Source organism: Lathamus discolor, chromosome 3 (genome assembly GCF_037157495.1).
Source record: "Lathamus discolor isolate bLatDis1 chromosome 3, bLatDis1.hap1, whole genome shotgun sequence".
NCBI classification, from domain to species: domain Eukaryota; kingdom Metazoa; phylum Chordata; class Aves; order Psittaciformes; family Psittacidae; genus Lathamus; species Lathamus discolor.
Window position 1 is genome coordinate 102809566 of NC_088886.1, and position 24446 is coordinate 102834011.

The 24446-nt window shown below is 39.9% G+C and overlaps 1 protein-coding gene across 3 annotated transcripts in view; it reads right to left on the bottom strand.

The window, feature by feature from the left end:
* Positions 1-24446, bottom strand: part of ANK3 (ankyrin 3) — a 384128-nt gene that overhangs the window by 26771 nt on the left and 332911 nt on the right. For 2 of the 3 annotated variants that reach the window (XM_065670853.1, XM_065670854.1), the window contains exons 30-36: positions 20205-20416; positions 18231-18438; positions 17546-17642; positions 16178-16406; positions 15486-15611; positions 14619-14741; positions 12279-12360 (exon numbers count right to left, since the gene is read on the bottom strand). In XM_065670853.1, the coding sequence (XP_065526925.1) occupies positions 12279-12360; positions 14619-14741; positions 15486-15611; positions 16178-16406; positions 17546-17642; positions 18231-18438; positions 20205-20416 (1077 nt within the window). Of the gene's footprint in view, positions 1-413; positions 8115-12278; positions 12361-14618; positions 14742-15485; positions 15612-16177; positions 16407-17545; positions 17643-18230; positions 18439-20204; positions 20417-24446 lie in introns of all 3 variants that reach the window. The other variant, XM_065670855.1, reaches the window with a different exon arrangement.

Consider the following 24446-nt stretch of genomic DNA (forward strand, 5'->3'; position numbering starts at 1 on the left):
GAAGTCAAACATGCTCACAGTCTAGCTGTTAGACTATACACAAGTTGTTCAATTACTGGTGAAAACCACCAAGAGCAGGTTATAATCTATTTTCTCTACTTTGACAGAATAAATTTGCTGTCACAAAAGAAATCTTTCCATTTCTGAGTTACATAAATTTTTCGAGTTACATGAATGTCTTGCATGCTTCACTAGCTTTCTACAGTACAGGATTTGTTTGAAGGAAAAAAGAAGAGTATAAGACAGCACATACAGATGACAATGACAGAATGAACACTACAGTTAAGTCACTCCACAGGCAATCACAACAGTTCATGCACTAGGATCAACAAGTTGAAAGTTTTACAAACTAGGCTTGATCTCCACGAAGTGAGCCATGAGAGCTCCAGAAACCTGACTGCCTTCATTCTCACCAGTCCTCTTACTCCTCCTCCTCTCACTGTCGGCCTTTTCAATCTTTGATTTTATAGATGCTGCCTCTGTTCTCATGTCTCTAGCAGACTTCGATGTAATGGAAGGCTGGTAAACTTGAGTAGCTTCTGATAAGGATGTGTTCCTTGATGTACTGTCTTCTTCATCATCAGAGACCTCTGACTGCATCTTTTTCTCTTCATCAGATAGACGATCCACAAGCTTTAATGTCTCACCACTAATTCCCTTAAAATATTCAATAGAATGTTTACATACCTCCCTAAGCTGATTTTTTTTTACTTTAACTGTTGTCATGGTGACGGAGGTAGATCTTACCTTTACTGGTAATTTAGAAGGAAGCTGTTTTGGTTTTTCTTTCTCTACCTGCTCTTGTTTTGGCAGGGCTGGAGTTCTTCTAGCTAGATTACTCCTATGTGTATTTTTTACAGGAATCCTAGACCTTGCTTCTAGACAGGGAGAAGAATTATTTTGTTTTGCTTTGTCAGGCTTACTAGCCCCTCTCACTTTACTCCCTGTATTGCTTTGGAGATTATTTTGTGCAAAGACTTCTTTTACTGAGCTGGCCTTAACAGGAAGCTTTGATTTTCCTCTAGCCCCTATCAACTCTGTTGACTTCTGCTGCTCTTCATGTGGTTTTTGCTTATCTCTTACTCTGTGTCCTTGTGTTGTCCCTGTACCTTTTCCTGAAGAGCTTTTCACTTGATTAGCTTTCTGGAGGGAACATTTCGGTTCCAAATGTTCTTTTAGCACTACATTATGGGTAATATCATCTGTAGGGACAGCAGATGAATCCAAATTGTTGTTGTTATTAAAATTATCTTTTGGAAAATCAGTGTTTTCTGTTTGCCTACAGCTTGTCTGGCTAGAAGCTGAACTTGCAATCACAGCTACGTTTTCATTTTCTAATCCCTGACCACTTGGCATCACAGCTTCTATCTTATCTGTCACTTCGCCAGGGCCATCTTTCTTCAGAGTCATGGTGGAAGCAGAAATTCCCATTTTTATTGGTGTGCGCAATTTGGGATCGACTTTAGAAGCGTTTACTGCTGCCGATGATTTTTCCAGTGAGTTACTACCGAGTGTTTGTTCCATGCAATCTCCACTGGCCTGGATGATGGGCTTATGTTCAACTGCTGTTGTCTCTACTGGTCTCTCTAGGCTTGTTTCTACAGTGCTGTCCCCTGCCTGTGGCTGTGTGATGGCAGTGACTGTATTTTTATCCCCTTCCCCCTTGTCCCCTGACTTCCCTTCAGAAGTATGCTCACCAATCTGAAAAAATTGGAGTCTTTCTTCAACAAAATCCCTCTTGCTCATGTCAATTGCACCACTGCGAGTCATCTCAAACATCTTCCCTTCATGAAATGGGAAGGGGTTGGGCTCGCTAGTTGGCGTACTTTCATCTGTTGGAGTTCTGGCTGGAGTTGTATCAGGTGTTGTTGCTTGAGATCTGTCTTCCACTGCCAGACCAAATGGCTTAGCCTCATCATCCCTTGATTTAGTCTCAAATACTTCATCGTCACCTCGGTTACTGGACCACGGATCAAAATCTAGACTCTTGGTGGCCACTGTTTTGAAAGGTGTCGCAAATTCTTCGTCTACTTTGTAGCTGAAATACGTATCAGGAAATACAGTCCTGTCAGGGTGTCTGCCTTCCAAAGTAAAAAACTGTGCCCCTGACTTCTGATCGCTCTTATCTCCGGCTTTTTCAGAAGCTGGACCCTTCAAAGGTGCCTTGTCTTCTTCAGGGCCTACCTTGCCTTCCTCCTCAATGACTTCGAGCTTACTCTGGCTAAAGCAGCGATCAGTTTGCTTTAGAATGCCTTCTGTAGTCCATAGATCCTTTTTGGTTTCAACTGCTGGACCTGCAAGTTTAGAATCACTCTCAGTTAAACCATCATCTTCATCTTGCAAATCATAACCGTCAAGAGAGTCAATCTCTGTTGCATCGGTATCATGGGAGAATTCTGCAGTGGTTGCTATGGAACACTCTGTGACAGACTGGTCATTGTTACTCCCATTTTGTACTACATCATTCTGGGGTGAATCAAGCCCAACATCAAGCTCATTAGTTTTCCCAGAAGTGGGATGTCCTAACTCTTTCTGTTTCTCAATCTTTTCAGGGGCTCTGGGTTTTGAGGTTTCTTTCTGGTCATCTTCCAGTTCTCTCAGTTTGAATGTATACTTTTTAAGTGGAACAGGTTGATAGAGAGATTCATCATCACTGGAGTCACTGACATCTGCTCCTAGTGGCACAGGAGATGGTGGCTGTACTCTTATGACAGGTTCGGCTAGTTGACATTTGTCATGTTCATCTTGCAAGTTCACTTCTGTCATCTCCATTTCACTTTCAGTGGAATAATGAGGCTTCTTTTCTGAATCACATTGATCTGCATCCAGTGGTGGAGGAGGAGGGAATTCAATGTAAGCAACCCTGTTACATTTTGGTCTTTTGTTAGAGTCCTTATTTATATGATTAAGTAATGCTTTGTCAATCTGTGGTTCCTCAACCTCTGCCTGCTTTACAGATGTTGACTTAGCATCTGCTTCCTCCTCTGACTCCTCAGACACCTCAGGTATAGGACTGGGCTTGCCTGGGATATAAGCTATTAGTGAGTCGGGTGTTTTAGATGTAAACTCATAACTCACTTCCTCTGAACTTGGTGTTTCTGGTGTTAAAGGGCTTTTACCAGAACTGTCTATAAAGGACACTTGTTCTAATGTGTCATCTTCTGGACTACCTTGTGGAGAAGGAGGTTGTTTTTGCTGCCTGGCTGTGTAAAATGTCCCCCTTGTCTCTTGTACAGTCTTACTCTCCTGACTGACAATTTTTTTAATATTTCCTTGTTGCACCTCTTTCTCATATTGCTTTCCTACTTGAACAAAACTGACATAAACAGGTAAAGTCTTAATTTCTTTTACTCCCTCAGTGCTCACTAGTGGTGCAACTTTATCCAAGTGATCACTAGCAGCAGCGTCAACCAACTCACTCGAAGGAAATTCCTTTCCTGGACTACATTCTAAAGAATCTGGTGATTTGCTAGGGGATGTCTCTGTTTCCTCAACAGGAGGACTTAGACCTATTGAGCTCTGCTGCTTGGTAACTTTTCTGATTTCTGAATGCTTTATTTTTTCATCTTCCACATAATCAATCTGCCTCTCAACTTTTTCCTTAATCATAGCTGATTGAGATACTTTAGCTGAAAGTTCATATACACCATCAAGCACGGTTTTCTTCTCCTCAGCAATTCTGACTGGAATATGGGACACAGCAATTTCTTCTTTCCTCTCGGATATTTTATCAGCCACTTCACCATTACGTTCCCCCTCCCTGACAACAAATTCTCTGTACAAGACCCTTTTTGAGGGAGATTTTACAGTCAGTTCCTTCACTTCTTCTGAATGAATTCCATTTGTTGCTAGTTTGTGCTCTGTCACAGTGACAAATTCACTTTTTTGGTCAGTTTTAGCTTCAGCATGATCAACATGGTTTTCTTTTACTGTATCTGGAACCAGCACATGTGAAAGTTTTTCCTTTTGTGTTTTATGATTAGGAGTTCCAGGACTTTCCCATGTCCTATAGATTTTTTTGTCCCAGTGTCCCTTCGTTGTTGAGTCTGAGCCATATACCAGCTCTCTTGCCTGTGGTTCTGGAAAGTATTCTGGAACTCCTTTACTCATTTCAGTTCTTTGTTTTTGTGTGTCTGAAGCATGGAAGTCTTCAATAGCTTTCCCTTTACCTGGAACAAAGTCTTCTTGTATTTTCACCTCTCTCTGTAAAGCTGTGCTTCCATCAATGACCTCTACTTGCTTTGCGTGTTTCTCTCTGGAATAAAACTGATACACCGGTAACTTACTTTCTTGCAATTTCTTTACTGGAATTTTGGACTGACCGTCCAGCTTTTTTTCTTCTTGAGGTACGTCCTTACTCCTTGGACTTATACTTTGCTCAAATTTAAGCCTAATTGAACTGAGCTTTGATTGCTTCAGCTGAAATCCAGTCTGTGAAACCTCAGGTACTCCAGCCTGCTGAGCACTTCTTTTGTGTTCCATAGTTTGTTTAGAGTCCTCTGCAGGTTGCACAAATACCCTTTTTTCAGGGCTGCTTGGCAAACTCGATGCTCTTCTTTCATCCACCTTGGGAAAGCATTTCCCATCATGTGCATACTGCTTCACTTTACTCCATTCGTCAACGGACGATGGTAATTCAGAGAGCAGAACTTTCTCAGGGCTGCTGCTGGCAGAGCTCTGGCTAGAATGTATTTCTTTGCCGTTTTTTTTATGCTGCTTTTTCTCTGGAGACTGTAGCTCATCATTCAACTTCTCTGTTTTATCCCGAAAAAACTGCGATACTTCAGTCAGTTTTTCTTCTGCCTCTTTAACAGTCCTGTCCACCCTGTCTTCATATATCAACTTTTCTCTACCTCTGTCTAATCTGTCCTCAGTAAAGCGCATCCACATCGCATGTTTTGGACTACTAACATCTCCAGTGTAGTGTAACACTGTCACTTTATCATAATGATCATCTTTAGATATTTTACCTACACCATTTTCAGATACATCTTTATAGATTTTGGAGATAATCTCTTTTTTGGGGGCGGTAGCTACTTTTTCTCTGCATCGTTTATCAGGCCCCTGTAACTCTGCACTAAGGGGTAGAGCATGGTCAGTAACTGACTCCTCAGTATCAGAATGTGACACATCTAGCTTTTCTGAAAGAAGCATTTTCTCAGCAAACCTGTAAGACTCCCCTCTTAGTTCTGACAACTCATCATCATGGTATTCTATTGAGTGCTGACTCAAAAGCTTCAGTGTTTTGTAAGAGTCATCAGACATGAGTTGAGCAGAACTAGGGCGACTGTCTTCTTCCTGGGACACAGGAGTGTTAACTCTAGAGGATTCCAGATAAGAAGGAAGTGACTCTTCAGCCGTGAGCTCCTCTTCTTCTTGCTGACCTTGTTCGTCTGAACAAGGAAAAGCATCATGTTTTTCCAACTCTTTTAAGTTAATATCTCCCCGAGGTAAGTCTTTCTGATATACATACATTTCTTTTTCTGGATGCTTTTTGGTTTCTCTAATAATGACTTCAGTAGGTTCAGCCTGATTACCTTGTTCAATATGGACCTCTATTATTCGCTCCAGTTTGGGTTTCATTTTGCTGTCCTTCTCTGCCTGTTGTGGTGAAGCTTCAGCAGACTTGCTAACCTCAGATGTTACTGACGATTTATGTTCGAACAGACCTGCCAGTTCTTTGGAAGGGTCACGTCCAGACTGAAAGGCTTTCATTATGTCATGAACAGACATTGTTTCCTCAATTCTTTCAGACGTGCTTTCAGTGCATGGAGTTTTATGATAAACCATCCTAGTTGTTGTAGTGATATGAGTTTCTTCTTTTACTCGAACGCCTTTGCTAAGGACACACTTATGGTCATCATCTTCGCTGCTGCTGGCTTTCATTTGAAAAGCTTTAACCTTCTCTTTAATAGATCCAGCAGGTTTTTGCTCCAGCTCTGTAAATGTAGGGGCAGGTTTAGAGGCTGGTTGCTCCTCTGCTTTCTGCTCTGGAACTTCTTCCGATGATGGTTCATAGCTGCGGATAACATGAACTACTTCAGTTCTTGTTTCTGTAATGACAGGAGGGATGGGTACATCATGGAAAAGTGGTTTTGGCCCTGTGCTTTCAGCACTTTGTGGGGCAGAAGGTGTCTTTTCACTCCTTGTTTCAAAGCCACTGTCAGATAAGGGACTTTTATCTTGATCGTGTTGAGAAAAGTCATCTGGAGACTCTAAAATAGTATCTGTTCCAAAAAAGGAATCCGCAATTTTACATAACTCCTTTTCTGACGTCGAAGGCCTCATGGAGGCTGGAGGCATTTTAAGTTTATGTTCCTGCAAAGCAATAGCTGGTTTTAAAATGCGTTTTTGTCTCTCTTCACCTTCTTTTTTCCCCTCTTCAAACTTGTACTTTATGTTTGTTAATGAACTGCTACCGATATCATTTGCTAAGTAATCAATAACTTTTGACAAGCTATAATCCTTTTCCGACATGGTTTTAGTTTTAATTTGGACCTTCTCTGGAACAGGTATAGGAGGGCTTGTCAAAGCTCGCTGTCTCGCTTCATCAATCTCCTCTGTACTGAACTCTACCCAGTCATCCTCAGACAGGTGTCCTTGATCACTTTTGGATACTTTAGCAGACCCTTTACTTTCTAAACACACATCTTTTTTCAGTATCTCACTAACTTTTACTAAGTCCTCTTTTACTTTCTCAACAATTTTAAAGGGCTCTTCATCATCAATTCTACCCTCTTTTGGTATCTCAGGTTGGAACGGTTTCTCCTCTGTGACATCTGTCTGCAATATTGCAGTCATTCTTATTAGATCCTCTTTCATTTCAGCAACATCTTTCAGTATCTCCTGACTGGAGGATAAGGAAGATGGTGTGGACAGTTTGAGAGCAGAGGGTGCTAAAAACAAGGATGATTTTATCGGAGATGAAGTTCGATTAAAGGGAGGCTGTGCACGTGCCTCTGTAGTCAATGTTTTAATAGGTGACAGTAACGCAGCAGCTGATTTTGTAAGTGAAGATGACTCTGGGAGCTTCTTTAATGCTGGTTCAGACAAAACATTGACTACAGAATATACTGGTACTGTTATTGTTGATGAAGTTACTGATGAGGTAGTTGCAGATAGTGACCCAAGGGCTGTGTACAAAGCACCTGCCGGAGGAGTTCTCATTGACTGGAAAGCTGATGGTGCTGAAGACACATATGACCTGAGTGGAGAAAATGGCATTGTTGTAGCTGTTGAAAACACTTTCTCAGCTGTGTCAGCAACTGCATTAGCAGCACAACTTGCAGAATGTGCAGCTGCAGTGATCTTGTCTTGAAAAACAGCTGCAGTTTTGGATCCATTTATTAAGTTGGCAGAAGATGGGTATTTCAGAGGTGACACAGATCCATTAAGCAACGGTACATCTGTGTGCCCAGCTACATGTTTTGGTGGTGACGAAAGAGACGAGGCCATCATGACTTTAGAAGATGAAACAGCATCAACTGCTGACTTAGCAGGTGACACCACTGACTTTAGAGGGGACGATAAAAGTGAAGATGCTGATGTGATGACCGATTTAAGTGGCAAACTTGAAGAGTACACGTTAATGTTGGATTTGGGGGATGCTGGAGGCGTCATGGTTATGGATGATCTCTCCAAGAGAGATCCTGCTGTAGTCACTGGAGATGTCCGAGAAGGGAATGTGGTAGTGGATGCCAGCCCTTTTAGACTAGCAGCTTCTGTGACTGCAGGAGCTCTGACGAAAGAGCCTGAAGTAACCTGTATATTGTATGGAGACTGCGATACTACAGTTTTTATTGGTGAAGAGATTGTCCGAAACGATCTAATCGGAGATGCTACATCACTAACAGATTTAACTGAAGATGTGGTAGAAGCTCCTAATGTGGATTTGATTGGAGAAGTAGAAGAAACAGACCATATTGATTTTAGTGGGGAAGCTGTAGGAGTGTTAGAGGAAGAACTTGATAAGGAAGTGAAGCCTGATTTAGTTTGCCCAGGCACTGTAATTGGAGCTGTTGTCCATGACTGATATGGCCGTGTTGAAAAGAATGGCTTGTATGAGTAAGTAGCAGGTAGGGATCTTGTTGCTCCTGCACTCCGTTCAACTGTTTCTTAAATTGTTAAATTAAAATCAAACATAAAAATCAACAAAAATGATTGAAAAACAGAGAGACCAGAGAAGAAAATTGGTCAGTAAACGTTGTAATATTACAAAAAGCAAATACAATTGTTTGCATGAGTTAGGATGAAGGAGGCAAAAGAAGATTTAAAAATTTAAAGAAATAGGAATGAGCCATATACTGATGACTGGTCCAAACCAAAAAACAAAGTGAAATGAAAGACAGCACGTAGCAACTAAATCTGCAAACAATGAAGAACAGAAAACACAAAGAAGGAATCCATAAGGTAAAAATAAAACCACAACAAAATTTCTTCTCTTACTTCCTATTGACTTTCTGATGTGTTACTTCTGAAATATTCATATATCAGTTCTATTTTGCCTGTTTTGGTATGTCTCTGCTTTGCATAACTATTAGAATTATCCTTTTAATAATTTCTGTTGTTGTTGTTCTATTCAGATATTGAACCTATATAAAATATAAACTTGAGTAAAAAGGACATTATGTAGCTAAGACCTTTTTTTCTTAAGCCACTCAGAACTATTTCATGCAGAACCCAAAATTCCTTTAAGTGACAGGCAACTGATGTGCAAACTGTGAAGCAATTGGAATAAATTCAAATCTGTATCTCCCATGCACAATTCGGATATGCTTCACACTCACAAAGCCAATAAGAGCAAGAGCTTTTCTGAGTCGATATCTTAAAAAAATAATAAAAAGAAAGAAAGAAAAGGAACTTTTGCATTTGTTTCTCATGCGATATTCCTTTTGTTTGGTAAAAACTAAAGTAAAACTTTATATGAAATGATTTTAAGAAGCATGTCATACAGAAAATATGGAATATATGATACATGATAAACGTGAGCAAGCAAAGCAACTGAATCAGTTTGTATTCATGCACAATATATCATGTCAAAACGAGCACACAGATTAATATCTGTTTTTATGCTGTATTAAGCACAAATATGTAAATCTCACAAAATTATCTCACAAGAGGCCGTTAAAAGAAGAGTACACTTTTTCTACAAGATGTAGTGTCTTGGTACCTTTTGAGGAGATTTCTTGTATCAGCTCAAAGACAGACCTGTTCAACTTTACATTTCTCAAAAGGTAACATTAGAAAAGCAGTCAAAGAACAATATATTATGCAAAAACTTCCTGTCAAGAACAAACCTGTTAACTGTTATCATCCCCCAGAACACTCAGCTTATTCATAGGTGTTTTGAAGAAAATCATAATCAACCACATTTTGCATCACAGGAGGTAGTTATGCCAGAACACAGTATTTCTGGGAATTCCATTACAGTATATATATCCTCTGATAGAGCAATAACATTCAGAGAGTTGACATTGAAGTAACTTAGAGGACTTTTTTAAAAAAAGCTGTAAAAATGGAGCTAAAATAGCCAAACTTATTCAACATACCTTTCTCTGAAGCTATGCTAGTAGATTGTCAAACCTGCTTGACCTGTCTTGTAGACAGACAGTATCTTACAGTGAAAGAAGCCTAACAAGGCTAATACTAAACCTAAAGAACTAGCACTCTTATAGAATTGTGAATATTCAGTATACCACAGGTCCATATCCTGCAAGGAGAAATGTGCTAGTCCTATAGAAGCCAATCAAAGCCCTGAAGGCAATGTGGATGGCTGGAGATATTGCAGTATGAAAACATTTAGGTTGACGAGAGCTTGAATACTAGGCCTGACTGGCACAGCCTATGTCAAGAAACATCCATTTTCCCTTGCAATTTTATTTTTAAGCGCAAACTTACTTCTTCTTCCCCCCAAAGAAGAAAACATAGTGTACTTAATTTAATGAGCTAGACGTATAGACTAATAGACTTCATAAACTAATTAGCAGCAGCTGCTAACGTTCACCAAAAGTTCATACAGTCCCAAGTCAAAGAAACAAATTCCAAAATCATTCTGAAAAAAACTAACAACGAAACAACTTGTTCAGCAGTTTGTGTTCGGTAATGTCTTTACAGGGACCCTGCTGAGCTGTGATAAGCCAGTCTATCACAAGTGGCTAGTAAGGCAATCAAACCAACAGGCTCCCCTTTTAACTGCTCTTTCTCCTCTTAAATCATGGATTCAGACATGTTTAAGATGCTTTTTCTGTGTTCCTTATTGCAGTTGAGAAGAACCACTAGTACAAAGAAAATGAAGTAATTTACCAGCGTGTGCAGCTATGACATAACTCAAACAGCAGGCAACTGTGCAATTTTACTATTTATAAATAGTAAATATAAATCCCCACAACCATGCAAGACTTTAGAGTGGGATAATACTCTAAAGAGTGATTTTCAATAACAGCCCTTTTTGGCTACTGAACACAGTGGGAGGTGTGCCATCAAATCCACTGGAAATAGGTAGAGGTTCATCATTCATATCCAATCACTGGAGCAAACACCCTGCACAAGCATCAGTCTTGGCTCTGTGTGTATGTGCTCTCTGAAAGAGTTGCACATCCAAGATCACATCCTCCCCTCACATCAGCACTGTGCAGGTGTAGAGCCAGTTGCTGATTACATGCTATGCGTGCACAGGAGGTGATGCTCAGGCTGATGGCCAAACCCCTCTCTACAATCTTTCCTGGAGAATAAAATTATTTTTGCTTAACCTTTTTGAGCAGCTCACAGCCTTAAGTAATAGCCATTGCCAAAAGGGATAGAATAGTTAAAGAATGGTCATGAACTTCTACCGTGTTAACCCATTGGGGGTTTTCTGAGTTCATCTTAAGTGGGTTTAGATTCTTTCCCCTACACATTTCAAAAATGAAACTTAATGGACCTTTGGTGAATAAATCAGGCTACCTTTTATATTTTCCCCCAATAAGGTCAGAAAAACTAATTGTAAGTAACATACACAGTCATCAAACACCTTTCAAGCAACTTCTTTTCCCTCTCTCTCAGTTCCCATCAAGCCTTTGACAATACCTTAACAGTCCATCAAGATGTCTCAGCAGATCTGATAGCTTCTTCAGATGTTATATGCTTGAAGTCTTCTTCCAGGCCTGAGAAGTGTAATATATTCTGGAGCACATCTGATCCAAAGAAGCCACAGATCTTATAGGATAATTAAACAGCAGCCATCCAGTGGGAACTCCCAAGACCCGATGAAGTTTGTCTATGGATTTTATGGAATTCTATCAAAGGGTCTGTTGCAGGGTAGCAACTGAGAAGTCGTGAGGTGAAAAAAAAAAGGCAAGAAAAAGCCTGGGAATGAGGAACAACAGCAGTCAGCCTCTGGGAGGAGAGGTGAGGGAAGAAAAGCTAAGCCAAATACATTATTGTATTTAACAGGGAAGGGAAGGGAAGGGAAGGGAAGGGAAGGGAAGGGAAGGGAAGGGAAGGGAAGGGAAGGGAAGGGAAGGGAAGGGAAGGGAAGGAAAGGGAAGGAAAGGAAAAGGAAAAGGAAAAGGAAAAGGAAAAGGAAAAGGAAAAGGAAAAGGAAAAGGAAAAGGAAAAGGAAAAGGAAAAGGAAAAGGAAAAGGAAAAGGAAAAGGAAAAGGAAAAGGAAAAGGAAAAGGAAAAGGAAAAGGAAAAGGAAAAGGAAAAGGAAAAGGAAAAGGAAAAGGAAAAGGAAGGAAAGGAGCGGAGCCACAGGTCTGGTCAAGGGAAACTTGTTTAAGAGGAAGCAATGTGTGGTGCCAAGGAATAAAAAGCATCTGCAAGGAACAGAGGAGAAAGGGAACGGGAGGAGAAAGAAGAGGGAAAATATAAAATATGAGAGAATCCATTTTGGCTAAGCATCTAAACATTTAAGTGTTTATCTGAATGGCATTCTCCAGCCTTGTCAAACTTTTGCATAACACTCCCTTCTACAGCAGCTCTCTCTAATCTTTCAAAGGGAAGAGGAACAGACTCTTTTTGAAAGCAGTTTGCAATCCTCCTACTCTGGAGCTACATGGCATTTTTAAAAATTACTATATTTTTACTTAACTAACACATGTCATTTGCCAGTCAGGATTCTTCAAGCTCTCACAACTCTAGAGTTCACAGCCCATCCAAGAGTTTTGGTTTAGATAGCTTTTTTTTTCTTTTTGCCTTTTTTTAAAGGGTGACACCAAATACAACGTTTATAGAAAAAATGTCTCTTCTTATGAAAAATCATCTATATACGGTTTAGTACTTTGGTAAGAACAACTCACTCATTCCAGGCTCAGTCAGATAGCTGTAGCGCTTACGTAAAGCAAGGGAGACAAAGTTCTGGCGCCGGTCAGCTTTCTCCGTCTGCAACAAAACATAGTACTGTTCAGTGACTTTTGTATTGCTGTTTACCATTTGAACAGAACAATCATCGAACCTCAGCGTGATGGGCTGCATTTTATGGTACATGTCCCCACAAGGGAGAATAGATGTTTCCATTCAGCTTCAGGAAGGCATGCTGAAGCCAAATCTGGGCAAGCAGGCAGGGAAGGGACAGAGTTGGTCTCCATTCCTGTCTGCCATGTAATGAGCATCAGGCGCTGTGGAGCAGGGAGCGTGGCTACTGGAGGTGGCAAAAACCTGCTGTGAATGACTACCTTTCTGAAGCAAGTAGAGGAGGGACTGCAATCCTAAGAGATAACCCCATGGGTTCATTCCTGCTAACAATGTCTCTGCCTATGAGGTAGAAGAGCTTAGATAGCAGATGTAGCTCATGATCCTGCCTTGAAGTATCTCAATACCATATTATCCCAATATCACTTAACAAACTGCTTCACACTAGTAGAAATGTTATGATATTATTCACTGTCTGTAAAATAAACCACCTTTGGCTAGAAACAGATCAACACAAAAGACTACAGATACAGACATAAAACATTCAGAAGAGTACAACTTAGACTGATCAAATATTTGTCCCCAAATTAATTTGTCCTGAAAGCACATACACCACAATGTACACTGGCTTTAAAGTGAATACATTAAGGACAAAAAAAGGCATGGGAGGGGATTTTTTTAATAGGCACAAAATGCAAAGATGCAGATTAGAAAGCAGACTACTATTGTTAACTAATAAATTGCATCCTAAGTCGCTGCATTCAGTGGCATAGCTGCAAGTGTGCCAACTTAAGATATAAGAAGTCCTTTAGAGACCATCTCATCTGATTATGCGGCTAAAAATATAGTTTGTTTAGAAAGAAAACTATTGTTATAGCTATGTAATAGCACACTGGGAAAAAATCCTGCAGAGGCAAAGTAATGTGGTTGCTATTATTTTTTAACATGTAAGGACGTTTTGGTTTGGGTTTATTTTTTTTCATCATTATTATTATTTTAATCAGTGGGTGGGTACTGCTATTTATTTGCCACCAGGAAGAGAAGAAAACTTTATCAGTTACATAAAGGGGATACCTCTATGTACTTCCTTTCATAAGGTGACCTCATTTATTACTACCTCTAATAAGTAAAACCTACTCAATTTTCTGACAATCTAATGTTGCAACTTCCTGCAAACAGTGGATTTTTAAGCTGCAAATACCTAAGGTTTATCTGAAAATAGATTTGTACACAATATTTAGAAATAGTTATTGGCTTGTCTGATTTTTCAGAAGAATCCAGTTTATTTTCAGGAGTAAAAGAGGCCACTATTGTGGCCTCAGCAATACTGTTCTTCTCAGAAACACAGTTTACCAAAGTATTGGCAGTATTACTCCAAGAGGTAAAACCCTATCCACTAAACTCTTTTTGATTTTTGCAAAAAATGGACTTGGTGTCGTATTTATAATCATATCCTTTTTCAGAAAAAAAAAAAAGAAGTTAAATTTTAGACTGCTATTATTCTGTGCTTGGTTCAATTTCATAATACATAATCATGTTTCTTCCACATATGTGTACTTCTACTGTTTTGCAACACACTATCAGATGTTGAGGATATAGTTATTCTGTAGGTATCATTCAGTGCCATAGCTGAAAGTAATTGCCTGTTTTTTCTGTAACATATTACTTTTCTTCACTAAATCTGAAGGAAATAAAAACAGAAGACAGTATTTATATTACCTCATCATCTTGATCTGACTCTGTTTCCTTTTGGTCCCAAGATGCATTGCAGAGACAAGGAATATTATAATGGACAGCAGGGAAAAGAATATCAGGATATGAAAAGGACCAAATTGGGAGCACAAAATGCAAGCTGATTTATAAGGCAAAGCAAATCCGAAATGTCAACACAAAAGAAAAAAAAAATCTTACATCCAATGCAAATCAACACGTGACATTACTGAAAGCATAAACCTATGACTTGCAGGCTGAAGCATGAGCTGTAAACAGAATCATAAAAATTATAGGAACTTGACACCACAGTAACAAGAGACTTTAAAAGCACTCTACATACAGGAAACCAATAGAACATAAATTTAAAAAGCCTTAATCGTATTCGAAAGCATTCTCATTACTGGCATTTCACAAGGTACCTTTACCACTAGCAGGAAAAAAAAGGACAGAAAACTAAAGGAGCAAAAATAAAACCAACCAACCCTAAGGAAAATGTTTGCTTTCCTAACAAATACCTTTTTGTGTGCTGGCAGAGTGATATTCAAATTGCAAACAGCTGTTTGTGGCAGTCCTTTTGTAGTCTTTGGCTCTTTCAAAAATGATAATCGACCACAAGGTTCCTGGCTGGTGTCTCTCACCTAGAAGAGAAATTTTAATACAGTGTAGTAACAGGTAGTAATTCAGATGCCTAGAGGAGGTTTCTGGAGAGTTTCTTTCCACAAGAAGTGATCTAATGGGTAAAGACCAATGTCACCGATCTGAAGCTTAGCCTTAGGCGCTGAAGGAGAAAACGTGTTACCTTGAAAGAGGTAGATCAGCCTGAAGCTCTCTGATGGTAAATCCACACAAGACAAGATGTTGAGTGAGTCTAACCCAGAGAGTTTCATACTGGAATTATCACCAACAGATGTTTTCTTCTCCCCTTCAAATTTTTCTGCTATGTTTTATACGTGTGTTCACCAAAATGCTTAAAAACATCTTTTGCACAGCAGCTATGATAAGCCTATGGGAAGTGAGCATGCATTCATGGTAATTTAGAGATGAACAGCCTGCACACGTTTTAAAGGCTGTTCTGTTGTACAGTATGCCATTGAATGCACCTCTTTTGCTTAGTCCCTGGGAAGCAGTAATCTAACTGTAATATTCTGGAGGTCTAACTTGAGATATAGTTTTAATAAAAGACTGTGAATCCATATCATAGGTATTCTGGTCCTAGCTCTTTTGTGGCTTCATGAGAAACACCCTCTCCCTGTTACTCACATATTAAACAATGACACTTACATCCTCGGGGCAAGTTAGTCCTATCGGGCTGAAATAGTGTTATCAAAGGGGGGATGTGCAGGGGAGACAAGCCAGCAGAATTACTTGACTTTTGCTTTTACCTTGATAGAGAATGGCAGTCTATTTTCTTTGAAAGCATAAAAATTAAAAACAAGTTGCTGTCCTCCTTTAGTCAAAGGGGCCAGATTTCCATAGCAATCAACGTAAATAGGTTTTCCTTCCAGAACCTATCAAAGCAATAAATGAAAGTCAATAAAACCTCTTTTCATAGTAGATTCATGCACATAAGTATATGATGCTAAATCATAAGTACTCAGATTAAATTCAAGAACAAATTAGAAAATCACTTCATTGTGGCAAGGTACTGAGTACAGGCAGTTTGGGAAACACGAGTTACATGACTGCCTTTCCTGCAGTAAAATGCAACATTTCCCTCAGGAAACCACGTGCTCAGGACTACATATTCACCACAAAACAACCCTACTCATGACTGTGTCTCCTGGGTCAATGAGATGGCTCCAGGTGAGCAGTCTGCAAAGCCCAACCAAGGTTACTCTACAGCAGCGAGGGCAAACCCCACTGCAGACTGTTCTGGGGCATCCATCTGGAGACAGGATCTCATGCTCTTCCCTGGCCTTGTCCTTTTTTGACTCCCTTTCAAGGAAATTTTTGACACAGCCTTGCTATGAAACTTGTTTTTTAGGGGCTTATAGTGGTTTTTGCAGGACCTGTGCCCCCTTGGAAAACACAATGGCCATTTACAAGGAAGAAGTTGGCTGTAAGTAAGAGATACCTCAATGTCTTTGCTTCTTGCAACTTCTTCAAAGTTCTCTTGTTGCTCCAAAGTTTTGTCCACTTTGTCATCTGTCATGCAGAAGCAACGCAAATTGGATTCCACAGGGTCATTCATTTTGGCAAATATTACAAACTTTGCCATATAAGGAACGCAGATTAATTCTCTATAAAGCTGTGTTGCCAGCCCAACAGTCTCTAGTACTTGATGACAGTCTGCGAGCCAAAATCTGAGTGGGAAAAAGCAAACCATTAAATCAACTTTTCTTTAACATTCAAACATCTCTTAAGCCTTTAATGAGAAACCGTGTCCTGTGATCCTTGCCATTTCGCATGCGTGCTATCCTTGCACACTTCCCAAAGCTGTAATTTTCCTTCTGCTTTCAGTGGAGCTTTAACCATCCAAAAATGGGAATACCTGGCAATACAATATTGATACATATATTTGATCCTTCTCATACTGGTATCTCATAAACCCATCTATTCTTATACTCATTTGAAGCCAAAGTGGGGGAACTGTATTTCTTGTGACCACACAACACATAAAGTGCTGATGATTCACTGCATATTCGATTTGCTAAAACCTCCTTTATAACACACTCATACAGCAAAATCACATCTCCCATACAGGTTGAAACTGAACATGCCCACAGTGACGTAGCCCAAAGACATAGTCTATGTTATACTGCTATTTTCTCATCTTACGATTAAGTTGGATGACAATTTTGATACAAGTTATAAATATTTTAATCTGTAGTTTGTATGAGTCTTTTCCACAATATTTCAGCTCTGATTTAGTTGGTTCTTTCAGTAATTTTCTCTCTTTATAAAGCTTTTCTTAGGTGTAAATTTTACGTATTGAATGATAAACGCTTTACCTGGCAAATCATGAATTTTCTCCACTAGGACATGTGAGTTGTACAGATCCTGTTGAATGCCTCTCATCAGCATGCAAGTCCACTAAGTCCGTCAAAATTATTTTCAAACCATGTTTTTTTGGCAAGTGATATTTTTGTGAGAGTAGTTTTACACAATTTTCAACTAAAAAGCCCACAGCAGAAAGAACATCTTTAACTTTTTTAACAAATATATTTTTATGAATCCACCCCATTTTTTAAAATTGAATGAGTATTTTCAGCTTTCCCTTTCTTTTGCCGTTTGCAGATAAACAAGCTCCTGTGTGGCACCACAGCCTTTAGAGACAAAGTATGTATGATTGCCAGGAGACATTATAGCAGCAGAAAAGGTGAGGACAAAGCTTCATGTGCAACCCTAGATGTATGGGATGCTGATATGCAGAGACAAAGAAGCATCAAAGAATCACAGGAAACTACTCCCTAGGTGCATTTGGCAAGTTCGGTTACCATACCTGGCTGAAACATTGGTTGTGAATGAGGCACAGTCATTTGCAAATGTCAGTGGAGTGGTGCCTGTGATATCCTCCCACTGTGCAGGTGAAGTACCTCCTACATAAACATAAACCATGGAGATTTTATTTCAAACACTAAGCACATACAGACTACATAAGAACATCGCTATCTTAAGTTATTTTGTTTCACTCATAAAAAAAGAACCTAGATAATAATGCTCTCCAACAGCAGACCTACATGTTATGTATTACATCGTATGTCACGCACCAGAAAACAATGGTGATGTAAGTGAAGTACATATCCACAAGTCAACAGCAAACACACACACACACACACCTGATATCAGCTAGGACAGAATTATTTCTGCCAACTACTTTCACTGACAGCCATGCTTAATAGCTAAGGCTGAAATTCTTTATATGGCCTAAATATAAAATAGCATTTAACATCTGTTGGCATGATGTTCTTTTACAATGGCACGAGAGCAGATTCAAAGCCCAGGGCATCAGTGGGAGCCTTTCAAATTAGCTCAGCTGGCTTTGCTCAGAAGAACCAATCTGAACTCTACTGCACCAAGCATACCGGTGTTCCCTTACTGGAAAGCATGAGTTGTACAGTTATGAGAGCAAGCACAGTGGCACTGCTGTCACAGAAACTTTTGCAAAGAGTATGATTTTCTCTAACCTGTAATGCTACATAAGAGTCGAAGGCTGGGTGTCGTGTCTCCTTTGTACCCGTTGGTTACACCTTCTCCTGATGGAGGTGGCACAGGAATTGTCATGGTTATTGGCTTATGAAATTTTCTTCTTCTTGGCTCCACAGTGACAATGGGACTGAAAGTTGCTTTGTTTCCAAGGACTTTTTTGACAATCTCCTCTGGAACCGGTTGAGCCTGTCAACACAGGGAAAGTATTTTAACTAGGGCTACAAATTGGCTATAGACCTGCAGAGAACTGCTTCCCAAAAGATAATTCAATTTTCTTTTTATTTTCCATAGATTTCTTTTTCCTAGGTAGCCTTCTTCTGTAGTTCTCGAGGATGATTATGAGTACAATTCATGCTTTGTATTTTTCTCAACATTCATGATTTCCTAATAGCTAACTTGTAGAGTAAAACTATAAACCTCAGAAGGTTGCCTGCAGTATTTGATGAGTTTTCCATAGCGTATTTGGGTTTGTTTTTAATTTACAGTGGTGGGTGATATTAAATACAGTTTCAAAATGCAAAGAGAGGCCTATTTTGCACTTGAGAAGTGAGGACTAGACACTGTCTTGGAAATGCTGAACAATTCTTAATTGTCTGCCAAACACAAATCCATGCTCCCAAGGAAAACTTTGTACTCCAACTTACCTCTGTATTCAGTGCTTCCAATGCTATTCCAATACTGGTTATTGGGAAATAAATACTTGTTTGGCTCAAATTAATACAGAATTAATTAAGACACAGAGTTATAAGCAATGTCAGACCTTCTACCTCCATTCTGTGCCTTAAAAGGTCTCCTAACTTTATGCGGGAAGAAAGGAAAAGCAGCCAATATATGAAAATACACTATAGAATTTTTGTAGTTTTTGTCATGCAAGATCTGAACTCAAAAGTGACGGACGTCTTATGGGACACAGGGTTTTGCATCCATTTGCCCTCCCTGCCCACCCCGTTTTTTTTAATCCAAACTTTCAAGTCTGTTTCAATCAAGCTGACCTGTGATTTGCTGCATTGTTTGAACTGTGCAAAGTATTGATATGCATAAGTTACGTAGATACAATGCAATTTCAGCAGTGACAACACTGCCTATGGAGACATTTGCTTCCTTCAAGCTACAGATCTCTGGAAAGCCAGCTGTATAACCGTAACAATAGCAGAAAACTCCTATTTTCTCACAAAAATAATCTTTAGATGCGAAATATCACTAACAGAAATGTTCCAGTGTGAATTCCAAGCACTGGAATCCAAACCAGCATCCCTGTTTCATGAACTCATCAGAACTGTCAGGTTATTAAATAATTTTAAGTGATAATTAACAGAACTCAAAGAAAAAGATACCTCCTACAGAATATTTCTCCACTTTCTGTGCTGTTTGTTTAAGGAGAGTTCAAGCTATTTGTTCTTCCTGGATTTCACCCATCACTAGCAACACCAGTGGTGAATGTCCTAAGCTGTAACAGATGTATATGGGAGGTCTTGGACCCGATAACAGCTGGCAAACAGCTGCATGAAACCCTTACTGAACACATTCCTATGGCAAAGGGCAGCCCAGTGACAATAATTACAAGCTGCTACTTTGCTGCAGGAGACTGTGACTGCACAGCAGTTCTGCAGCTCATAGCTGCTGACAGCTGTGGCCAATAGGAAGATGGCAGACAATATCACTGAGGCTGTGGTGCATGACATTGCTTTTCTCTCCATCAAAGTAATGATAAAAAGGGGAGCTGGGCTTTTACCACAGGGAGGAGAACTGCAACTGCATCACCTGCACCAGAGGGGCACTGAGAGCTAGAAAGCGTGCCCAGGCAGACACACACCAGATCTCAAGTGTGAACACTGCCCATCTTGCAACCCATTACTAAGGAACAGCAGGATCCTTAATGCAAGCCTTACGTACTAAAACCAGTGATGATGCACTTGTAGATGCCGCTGATACAAACACAAAAGCATCTTTACCTGGAGCCCCACGCGGATTCTTTTGGTTAGAGCACCCTCGGGGAAGGATGCCTGGACACGCGGCACCGTCGTGCTGCTCAGCACTCCACCCTCTGGGCCGATCTGGTTACTCTCCTGTTTGATGCGTGAAACCACCGCGAAATACTGAGGGAAATCCTTTGTGACGATCCTGCAGATACGCTTCTTCTCTAGCTCCTCAACGCTGTCCAGCTCTGGTGGGAGAACACAGTCAAAACATTCAGGTATTACCTGTCCAGGTTCATAGCACACACATCTATGAGCATGAGGTTTTGAAAATGCCTAAAATGCTTGAGAAGTTATTTTATATTTACTACAGGAGAAAAAAAATATTCACTGCTATTAATTATGAAGCTTTTGTTTGCTCTATGAACTTTTGCATATGTCCTGATGATGAGGAACAACAGCACTGGACACACTTATCTGCCAGGATACCTAAGCAATAGGGTGTGACAGACAGCTCCAATGTACCATAGGAAAGCACAGTCAGTTCTTGAACTATCTAACTTCACTCCAAGTGTGTAATCCAGAGTTTGCCCAGATAAGGCACTTGAGAAAGTTATCTCCCAGACTGGCATCCATATAATCCTTACCAGACACTGAGCTCTCCGGTAAATGGTGGATGTGACAGAGCTCTGTCTGCCAGAACTACCAATGAAACCATACCAAGGATTCCTTCCCACATCAGGCTTTCAGGCATTCAGATATCTGCCCCCAAATAACTGCATTATGCTCCTGAGTTTATACAGAAACCTAATTATCCTCAGACACAACTGGAACAGAAACAAGTCATCAACAATTAGTGTTCTCAGACACATTCCCAGCTCGTAGGGTCACCATTGCTCAGAAAGGTGCATGGAGTATTTACCCATGTTAACTGATTAATAAGTAGATGACACATATAAGCACTGAGGAAAACTGTGATATGTCCAAATACAACTCTCTGTGTGTGTATGTATGCACTAGTGAAACCCCTGAGATATAAACACTATTCACAAATGGAGGTAATTACACATCTGTCATGCATTTCTCCTATAATTTCCTGCACTTCGTCTTTTTAGCTATTGTAACTGGGTTTCATTCCAGCAGTCTACGAATTTCTAGGCTTACTTTCCTCCTTAAAAAGGGTTGCACATTCCTAAAGAATAAAGTTTGCTCCTGGAAAGATGACAATTCTATCAGATGCAGCAAGAGGACTAGAAATGGTACCAAGACAAAAGACACTTGTAAAATTCTTTACTTCATGTGACTGAGACATCTTCCTCCTCTGAACATGTAAGCTCAATTACAGCTCCAAAATAATTAGAATATAAATTTGGTAAAATGTCAGTTTTCCATTTTAAAACTTTCAGCAGGTAATTTGGATTAATTGCACAGTGTTGCTCTGGATACTATGTACCTACCAAAGGAGCATATTTTCTTATCATTATGTCAGCTTCCATTTACTTTGACTCAGAGACTGATATCTGAAGTTCTCTAACGAATTAGGTATTCTGCCTGCAGCCTCTGGAAGCAATGGCTTGTGCAGGAGACAAACTGGATACCAGGCAGGTATAATCTTGACTGGTAAATCCTATGTATTTTCCTGTTGGTTGCTAGAGACTAAAGCCACTGTAAAATGCTCATATAGATGAAGGATAATTAAAATTCTCTTGAAGCAGAAGATTAGTGTTTTATGTAAGAACATGTCAAAATCCACTGAGCCTGGCAGGTGTTCTCCTTTTGAGGAGGAAGATGTGAAGATCAGATTGGCATGGAGAGGAGTTGGACTGTACAGAGTGAGGTTATGTTTGGATAATACACATGTGAGCTTCTGTGTGAAGCTGCCCTCTAAAAGGAAAAAAAAAACCAAAAATATGACGAGCAATCAAAGCATCTCTCTGACTGCACTGAGAAACACAGCATTAGCATGACAGCGTTAATCGAACGGGGAAAACTAGTTCTGGGAGAGGTCACATTTCCCAAACACACCTCACGCATTTTACAGGAACAGCTATCATCATTACTTTTTTCCGCAGCTGCTGACACTTCATTCCTACGCATGTGTTTTAATTAAAAACCTCTAAGGATTTTTTGTTTCTTTGGTTGGATTTTGTGTGAGGGATTTTTAACCACAGAAAAGCATGCTGTACAGCTCACCTAACATAATAGGATAGCAAAGCAGAGAGAGGTAAAGCAGAAACGTTAGTGGCAGGATTGGGAAGAGTCTCCCTATGTCACTGTCTCCCAGATCTGTGCTAACAGCCCAAAGAACACCTGAGGCCATTAAGTTTTAGTAAGTCAAAAGAAAGGTATCGTAAATCCTTTGTGCATATGTGTCTTCCCCTGTCACCCAAGTGTAAGGTACACTTATCCTGAGGTGGCTGGTGGAAGTAATGGAGGAGAGATGAGATTCAGAGAAGGAAAGGAGGGAAGATCAACCCTTCTCACTCTCTAGTCCATGTTGTCATACGAGCATTATATTAAGGTTCCTGGACACAAGAAGAGAAACGCAGCCATGTCCTCCAAGGTCAGTGAGGGACCTCACATAGGGTGGCTGAGGTTAAGGAAAGAAATCACACCATTTTTGTCAGGTGAGTGGCAGCTGTGGAGCAAATTCATCCCATGTCTAATATCTTTCTTTTTTCAGGTAAGGTGACACAGAACAAGTATCTTCTGACTGGCAATAGTGTAAGAGAAGTCACTGTACACAGACTGAAAGGTGGGATGAGCATAGGATACCAGTTTCCCCCATACACAGATGTGCCCATTAAGAAATTGTTGCACAAGAAGTGGGGTACCTAGGAGGCAGTGTGCAGATGGAGAAAAGTAGAGGACGTAGATGGAGGCAGAAAGAGCACATGGGAAGGAGCAAGGAGAAGCGGAGGGCAGTGAGATTTGTCTTAAAAATGTCAATAACTAAAACCACTCTCCCAGCTTCAGTAGTTCACATACATAACTAGATGCTCCCAGTACCATGAAGAGGTCTCATCTTTAAATAATAAAATATCCCTTTCTATGTTTTTTGGCTATACTTGTGCAGTCACTTATCTTGCCATTCACGACATAAAGTTTAACAGCAATATGTTTAAAAAATTTTCTTGGAAATGTGGCAAAATCACTGCAGAGTAATTTATAGTGGTATTTTAAACTTCAAGCATAAACAAGGTCACGCTCTGGTCTGATCTGTAGATTCAAAGAAGTAGTTATGTAAAAACTCCTGCTTCCCATCTGAAACCACATTGTGCAGCTGTGAGCATATTGTAGCCACAAATATTTGCATTTCCTGGCTCACTCACTACTTTGCAAATGCTTCTCAAAAGGTTAACTACCCCAGTGTGTGCATTTTTGCCCACAGTTTGTCTGCAGGTACCTGTAAAGGGAGCTGGAACATAAAAAGCAAACACAAGTTATATCTACAAGAAGCCTGTCTAAAAATGTAACCAATTCACCAATAACAAGAGCTTCTTCTTAAAAAAGATAAAAAATAAAAAAAAAAAAATAAAAACAATAGTTGGTTGGTTGTTTTTTTTTTTTTTTAATTGATTCAAGTGTAAATAAATGAAATATGGACTGAAGCTGTGAATTTCTACCTTTGTGCTTGCAACTAAGTTCCTCCTCTTCCTAAAATTGACAAGTTCCCTGTATTCTCTCAGCTCTGTATTTGCCTAAGCACAGCACCCTCCTTATAATAAAAGCACAGAAAAACTGTCTTTTCACATCACGGTTCATTGTTCTTTCATGAAAATAAAAGCAAAGTTCTGCTCTTATTTAATCCTGCATTTAGTGCCCTGAAGTGTTGCCTTCTGCTCTGGATCGAGTCTGAGATGAGTTTTTCCAGCAGATGGTGCTGCTTCCAGAAGAGCACACAGGTTTTCAGCAGTCCCCGTGCAGGATGAAGAGCAAAGATGTCGCAACCCCACTAGCTAAGCAGAAGAGCAAGAAAGGAAAAACAAAGCAAAGCAGCAAACTGCATCTTAAAAAATTTAGCATATTACAGAGCTGGCAATAAAAGTCTGATTGGCCTCCTTCACTGCACAGATTGGAAAGAATTATCACAGCAGGTCTATCACAAAATGGACCAGCCCCTTATAACAGAAAAACAGGCACTCCTGCAGCATGTTATGGCATTTAGAGATGACTGGGCAAATGAATTTTCTTGCAAAGACAAACTAAACTGCTGGAAATCACTATGTGGCTGCTTTTTATTTAAATAAAGATTGATTCTGCCTCCAGAGTTCATAT